The sequence below is a fragment of the Pomacea canaliculata genome, linkage group LG11 (genome assembly GCF_003073045.1).
Source record: "Pomacea canaliculata isolate SZHN2017 linkage group LG11, ASM307304v1, whole genome shotgun sequence".
NCBI classification, from domain to species: domain Eukaryota; kingdom Metazoa; phylum Mollusca; class Gastropoda; order Architaenioglossa; family Ampullariidae; genus Pomacea; species Pomacea canaliculata.
This window is the reverse complement of record NC_037600.1, coordinates 22,108,298-22,116,059: the sequence shown is the minus strand read 5'-3', so window position 1 is coordinate 22,116,059 and position 7,762 is coordinate 22,108,298. Positions and strand designations below refer to the sequence as shown.

At 41.8% G+C, this 7,762-nt stretch overlaps 2 protein-coding genes across 3 annotated transcripts; both read left to right on the top strand.

Moving 5' to 3' along the window:
- Nucleotides 1-691: 691 nt before the first annotated feature.
- Nucleotides 692-5,171, top strand: LOC112575406. Of its 2 annotated transcripts, none has more exons than XM_025257267.1 (5): nt 692-909; nt 1,837-1,957; nt 2,226-2,368; nt 2,571-3,398; nt 4,762-5,171. In XM_025257267.1, exons 1-5 carry the CDS (start codon nt 877-879, stop codon nt 4,930-4,932), a joined length of 1,296 nt encoding a protein of 431 aa, XP_025113052.1. In that variant the 5' UTR covers nt 692-876; the 3' UTR covers nt 4,933-5,171. The 2 variants fall into 2 exon arrangements, with proteins under 2 accessions (XP_025113052.1, XP_025113051.1); XM_025257266.1 differs by having other exon boundaries at nt 2,205-2,368; nt 4,762-5,165.
- A 158-nt stretch (nt 5,172-5,329) lies between these two features.
- On the top strand, nt 5,330-7,466 carry LOC112575410. The gene is made up of 3 exons (XM_025257273.1): nt 5,330-5,570; nt 6,187-6,542; nt 6,767-7,466. The coding sequence occupies exons 1-3, from the start codon at nt 5,380-5,382 to the stop codon at nt 7,117-7,119; spliced, it is 900 nt and encodes a 299-aa protein (XP_025113058.1). The 5' UTR covers nt 5,330-5,379; the 3' UTR covers nt 7,120-7,466.
- Nucleotides 7,467-7,762: the final 296 nt, after the last annotated feature.

The following is a 7,762-nucleotide window of genomic DNA, read 5'->3' as shown; positions in this document are numbered from 1 at the left end:
AGCATTAGTATCTCATTCTGAAACCATTGGGAAAATGATTTCTTTGAAAAAATTGATAAATCTTCATTTGGGAACCTTATATATAGGCCTATATATAAATGGGCAAATGTATATATTTTTGCAGGCCGAAAAATAATAGAGGAAGACAGTTATGCTGCTTTGTGTGAAGAACAAAAGTATAAAGGCAAAACTACTGTCTAAACTTCCCCGATCAAAAGTACGTCTTTCTCTGGGATTAACACGTACTTTTATCGTAAGAAATGTATGTACACGTGCACATGAAGTCTGAAAATTGACAAATATATACATACCAGCAAGTCAGGATATTCCTTGATTGGTACACCTGATTCACAGGGTTTAGTTGTGTGTCATCTGAATCGACATGATAACTAAAATACTGGCGTTGTCGATATTGTGCCAAATGCTCGCTTAAATGATAAGCTGTACAGTAAACTGCTGCAGATAAGCACGCGTACTTTTTAATATTTATTAAAACTGCTTATTCCTGCCACAAACTGCCGTATGTGGAGTCTTGACATCGAGCAGACGACAACCCAAAACAGTGCGATATGTGTATGTGCAAAGCTGTATTGGGTTAGAGAGTAAGTCACGTGAGCTAGCGGCCAATCCGAAGGCTCGGATGAGGTCGCTATACAACAATTCTTCGGGAAAAGCAAATTCGCGGCCGGCCCGCCACATAGCTTAGAATGTTAGGACCGGGCCTCGAAAAGAAAACTTTGCCCACTCCTAGAGTACGGTGTAAACTAAGCAGTGTTGATGTTTGACAGGTTTATGTACAACCTACGAACATCGCTAAGAGAAAGCAGAAACAACGTTTGACAGTCCTGGTACAATCTGAGAGGTGACCAGACAGACATGTACCATTATCCACCTTCTGCTTTACTACAGGTGAGACTAGCACCACGACAGTACGTATCGTGATTACTGACAACAAAGCAGGTAAAGGAGAAAGTACAGCTAAACAGGTTTATTTTTTATTGACTAATACAATCACAAAAATCCACTGTATCTACTAGTAAAGCTCACTGACTTGGCAATGGCCTTACTTTGACTAACACACTCAATTCTTTCACACTAGTGAGGCACACTGTCTAGGCAATGGCTCTCTAACCTGAATGATGCGTCCACCTCAGTGTCTCAACCCCTTCTCTCTGTCAGCACACTGCCCCGCAGTGGCTTCTCACTTCAATCAGAAACACAATCCTCCTCCCCTCCATTAAGCAACCAGTCTCACCTCCTCTCTCCCATTACTTTCTACCCCAATCTCTCCTTGCTGGCAGCTCTCTCGATCCCTCTCCCGTCACACCTTTTCTTTCTTTCTTCTTTAACATCAAACAGGCATACATTTCAGAAACTCTCATCACTCACGACTTTCATCCCCACACGTGCACTCAGTACTAGTACTCTGACTAGGTCCCCGACAATCATCTACTAACTGTTTTTGGAGTAAGAACATTAGTTTGCTATAATCCGCAAACAAGGACAAGGAGAAGCTTCACTCATTTGGCAAAAAACGTATTTACAGTCATCTTTCCGTTCTCCAACTTTTTCTTTATGATGAAAAATCTTATTTTATTTGTTTCTGTCCTGTACTCCATCATATTTTTGAGTCAATCCTACATAAAACTCCATTCAGTCAACACGACTCCAACTAACGTCCTGTTCTCACATTAACTCCATTCCCACTTTACATTATAGCATCTATTTTTACTGTGTAGTAAAGTATATGTATACATATATCTTACATTGCAGAAAGTCCCTTTTCATTAAAACCAGAAGTTTGTGACACTATATATCTTCTTTCTTGATGACTAGCCACAAGATGATTGCCGGAGGGAAACAGAAAAAGGAGAAAGAGTTTCTGGAGGTGGGGGCCGGATCAAACTTTACAAACATGCACTGACTGATTATCAGGCTGCTTTCCTTGCAGAAACAGGTAGGTGTGATGTTGTACAGAAACAGGTAGGTGTGATGTTGTACAGATACAGAGAGGTGTGATGTACATTTTGAAGAAGAAAAAAAAAGATGATGATGATGACGACGATGATGGTGATGATGATGTGTATGCTATATCGTACAACCCATAGATTCTTCATTTAGTCAATTGCAAGTTTACTTTTATGAGAAAAAAAGAGACACAATAAGGAATTAAAACGAGAAAAATATTTAAATTTTTTTCTAAGGAAATTCTTTCCAACTTCAAGAGATCAAGAAGAAGACAGGAGCCAATGTGGAAATCGACCTTAACCGGTCACCTGTACCAGGTATGAAGATCGTAACCATCAGCGGCGTTCCATCACAGATAGAGGTGGCAGTCAGCCTCATCAGTCAGATAACTGGAGGAAAGGTCTGTGATGTTGACTACGATAAACGGCAAACAACGGTCAATTGAATAGCTGTACCTTTATTAACATAAATACTAATGTGTTATTAAATATTACAGTACAGTGAACAATACCAATAAAGTAAAAATTGAGAAGGATATATATATACTAACAAAATTCATTAATTAATAACAAAATGCAATGAAAGAAAATATTTTAATACAGGGAAATCTCTCAGAAGAAGCCCAGACATTCTGGCTCCAGTGGGTTGAGGCGGCATTCCCTAATCTCAGTTCTCAGGCCTACTTCCTGCCTCCTGTTTACTTCAACCGCGTGCCCATGACTAGAGATTCGATAGCTGGTCAGGATGTTCTCGTTCTGAGGTCAACACCTAGACAACTTGGTAAAATTAAACGGTTGGCTGAAAGTATGGGAAATTTACTAACATCATCCACATCACCAAAGTCACTAAAACAACAGAATTTAATGTTCAAGCAGACAGTTATGATTCCATCTTCAGTGTCTCACACTTCCATTCCTCAATCTCCTTTCGTACAGGACAGCGATGTTAGAGATGATGCAGCCATGCAGCGAGTTCTTTTTTCTCTTCAGAGTTTATCAGAAAAGACCCAAGAGGTCTTAGTTGGACTCACTCACCTTCGTTTCGGACAGTACCTTGGTGAACCTTGTTTCTCTGTCGCGGCTGCACACCTGCCTCGACACGCCAACCTTCCTCCTGATCTGCCACAGAACTGGAAACAAGGAGACTTTGATGTTCTTCTTATTCACCGACATTACGGTTTTATCACGTGTGCAGTTAAGGCTTTTGGTGATAACTTTCAGGAAATCGACCTGCCAAAGAAGGAGATGGAGAATAATATTAGGAGGAAATTGAAGGAAGCCATTGCGCAGCTGAGCAAGGAGGAGGCAATGTTGTCTCACCTGGTGTCTGACATCGCTCCCGGTCTGCGCATCACTAAGACCATCGCACTTCCTAACCTCACGGTTCATCAGGTACAACAGGCCATCTCCGAGGACTTTAAGCTGAAAGAGGTAAGAGTCTGGTCTCTATTTCTTAAAGTCATATATCATGTTATCGTCGTTGTTGCATACACTGTCGTATGCCCATATATAGACATACACACTGCACAAGTCCACTATTTATTTGTAAAGTGTTAAATGGACATTATAAGCTATTCTTTCCTGTTTATTTTCGATTGCCTGTTCTTAGACTTTCTCATTTGCTAGTTGTAACAATGTAATGTTAACAAACACCATTTTTGCCACCACAAGGTTACTAGTCCAGGTGCATGGCATAACCACTATGGAAGACCTTATAACCAGATCGGCACAAGGACACTTCTAGTCTGGTATATACAGCTCTCAAGAGTCAAGTGTACTTAGTTTAAAGACACGATCTTTTTCAAGGCGAGTGGGCATTGGAACTAACTTGTTCATGTAGACCTTTAACCTTCACTTGGATATGGAAGTAGAGACTTGTATGTCTCAGATTGTCCTTCAACGAATTATACAAAACAGAGTTAAAATGTCATCTGTGAAGCATAGATATTTGACTGGGCTATGGTTGGCTATGACCAATCTACAGGTTTTTTTTAGGGATTTATCATAACCTGTAAAGATGATGTAAATCACAACTGTGTGAAGCACTCCCACTGCATACGTTTTCCGGTATTTCTATATTATACACTACATTTGTTATTAATGACGATGAAGTCATCTATGTCTTGTTTGCTTAAAAAAATGTCCTTTTAAAATGTGCAAGTTGGCAATGACACACTTCTGTAGACATAAGTGATATGTAGATGTGTGTTGGGAAGGGGAAGATGGTCGCGTCAGTTCTAAATAATAGTTTTGCTAAGTGAAGGGAGCCTCTGTATGGGGGGCGAGGAAAGGGAGGGATAGGGAGGGAGGGGAGTGCCTGCACGTATATGTGCTGGTAACCAGCGTTTAATGCTCATTTTGACAATAACATCCGCTTCGGTCTGACTGGAAACAATATGGCGACTAAACTGTTCTGCGCTTGCGCGAGCAGTGGGACGTGTTTGCTATCTTAATAAATCTTAACCTCGATTGGTTTGTCCACTCATTCTGTCCAAAATTTGAGCAGACACCAAATTTGAACCTTACCTCAAATCCCTAAGTTATCTAAATCATAGACTTCGAGCTAACACCTTAAAAACACACACAAACAAACAAGATCTTCAAATCAATAAACAGAAATTGCATGTTTAAAAAAAAAATCATTAAGCAATGAACCTTCAACCTTCGCATTGAAAACCACTCGCTGAGCCAGTGGCTCTAGCACTTTCTGAGAAGGAAATCAGGTTTGTGAGTACTACGATTTGTGTTGTTTTTCAAATTTTGATGATGTTTTTGCCTAAAATTTCTGTTACAGGACCTGTGCGGATGTCTGGGAACAGCAGACCCCGCCAACATCCCAGGTCTGTGTCTGTGCTGTGATCAGTTGTCTGACCCCAAGACCCCGTGTGACGTCAGTAGTCACGTGCTGAGGGAACTCGGACACTGGTGGCAGCGACGTGTGGGGCTGGACCTGACCCTCACATGACCAGTGACATGTACAAACTATTAGTGGCAAGGTATAAAATGTTTTTGCAGTCAGTTGTTTTCAACGACTAATAATAAAACCTGTTTTTGTATACAGATGTCGTGTTTACCTTAGTGGTAAGACAGTTCAGTACTACATGCTATTTGGTTTACCAGGTTCTGCGGTCCGGCGACAACAGTGAGTGTGCCATGCACATGTCCTCCACGTGTGAGTGTCAAGACCCTGGGTCAGGCCGTGTGGTGGACAGGAGAGTGCTATACTGCTGTAATCACACTCTTCCCGGAGCAAGTTCACCTGCTACACACGGCGCCTCCCACACTCTTTGTCACCGGACCGCCCGGTACAGGTAAAACTGTGGTGCTGCTGCTGATGGCCATACAGTGGCTGCGGTGTGGTCACCACGTCTACGTTGTCAGTACGTGGTGGGGGAGTCGTGCAGCGAGCATCATGTTGTATCACTTGTTGCTGCAGACAGTAAAGACACAACAGTCAGCAGGTGTGTCACCCGGTCAGCCTCACCTTCTGCTGTATCATCTCGATGTCAGCAAAGACGTGGAGAAGGCCGTCAACGACTTGTCACAGGAGGCAAGGGGAGGGTCGTTGTATGTCATCGCTGATGAAGCAGTGCTCGAGTACAAGTAAGTTTTATGAGATGGAAGTGGCGTATACATACATTAACAGACCTGAACGTGGACTAGATGGTGCGAATGTATCAACAGACGAGATTTCTAACTAATCAACATGATCCGACAAGGAGAGGTGTGAAGCCTTATACTTTAAAAAAATTCATTAATGAGCTAGCTATAGAAATTAGAAAAAACGGAAAACATGGGGCACTTTTTTTTAATGATTTCATTAACACATTGATCCTTTTTTTGAGACGATTTTGTATCATATTATATTGTACATATTTTCTTGATCTACGAAAACGTCATATTCACGACACGTGTGACAAGAGACATAATAACTGTAATCTTCTGACGGTGTTGTTAACAAAAATTGTTGTTTCTATTGTATAGCATTTCCAAAATTTTATATCTAGCGCCAGATAAAGAAATATCAATCTACGCTAAAACCTAATGTGCATTTAAAATTTCTTATTATTTTTTTGGTAATCTGTTGTACACTTTTTTCATTGGCCCTAAGGAGTATTGAAATAAAACACTTTACAAGAGTATAGGAAATGCACTCAACACGAGCGTAATTGCTTATCAGACACCTCTACATCTTTTGGTCCATCTATGTCTTTAACAGAGAACAAAAATTCCAGACGTTCTGTAAGAAATTGCTGGCGCGAGTTCCTCGTCTCCATCTGTGGGCGGCAAGTTATTTCCATGGATACGCACCCGACGGCTGGCAAGTGGAATATTTAACCAGACCCCTCCGCTCTCCACCGGTTGTCGTCAGGGAAGTAGAGAAAGACGCGAGGATTACGAAAGGTGACGTCAAACCGTACAGAGAGCGAGGTGTGTCCGACCACACAGACGGCCCGCCAGTCACACGACTGTATCACCGAGGTCAGGGTCACTCAGGTGTCTGGCCAGTTGACTGTATCACGTGCGGTCGTGAGGTGGCCAGCTTCCTACACAGTCTCCGTGTTGGTGTTACGGGTAGGGGATGGTACTTTGTTAGTTAAACATCTCTAGACAATTGACCACTTACTTGCTTGACAATAAACACGCAGACGAGAATCACCTTTGTGAAAAGAACTGTGCGGTAGTGAGTTGTGCTTGTCAATTTACATCCACATATTTCTATGTCTGGTATGTTTGTCAGTATGTATCTTCCATCGTAAACATCTGCTTTAAATAAATGGAACTTGGGCTTTCAACAGAGAACATCACGGCAACATCTACGACGGTGACGTTCACCAGCCGCTACACAACACCAACCTGCTTGCAGTGGAGAGACGTGCTGGTGTTGTACTGGCGTGACGACTGCGACAATACAGATATGGTGACAGTACTGCAAGAAGCGGGTATCCCAGTGCGGGTGATGACGGATGACGACATCGAGGACGTGGCCACGGCCCGCAGTGACGTGGTGTGGGTGGCGGATGAGCGCCGTGTTCGTGGTCTGGAGAGAAAAGTCGTCGTGTGTGTGAATGACAATGTCGCTTTGTCTTTCCGACTTCACTGGATTTCACGGTGTACGTCACAACTTGTGATTGTGTCCCTTGATGACTAGTCGCTTAAATATAATTCACATTGTCTCGTGTTCCACTTGTGTATTCTTTGTGTCACTCTTCTATCAGCTCCCCTTTATATTCTTTTTCTCCTCGTCTTTCATTCCGCTCGGTATAACACACGATATATTAATGATGTAGTTTATGTTCAGAAGACAAGATGTCAGGTCTCATAGTTTTGGCCGAAAATACTTCCACAACCGATATCATTAACACATCGTTAATTGTACCTAATAGGCTGTGACCTGCCATTAATGGAAACTACAGCAATCAAAATGTGTAAACTTTTACTAGTCTGCTGGTATACAAAGATAATAACAACATTATTAAAGTATGTTTGAAATGACAACACGGTCTGAAGTCTTGTTTTTGATGCTCTTTTCGATGTCTACTTTTTCTTACAAATTTTTTGTTAAGTGGAAGATTCCGAACAAGAATTAAGGTTTTAATCTGCTTTTTAACTTTACATTTATTTGTTTGCATGTGCGTGTCTTTGTGCATGCGTGTGTGTGTGTGTTTGGTAACCACGCGTTTGTTTTTTGTTTAAAAGCTGACTCATTCCAGCTAAAACTTCTTTGTTCTCTTCACACATTTTGTGGAGAAAGCAGAGAACTCGATGCATGGCTGCATCACCTCTGACATCAC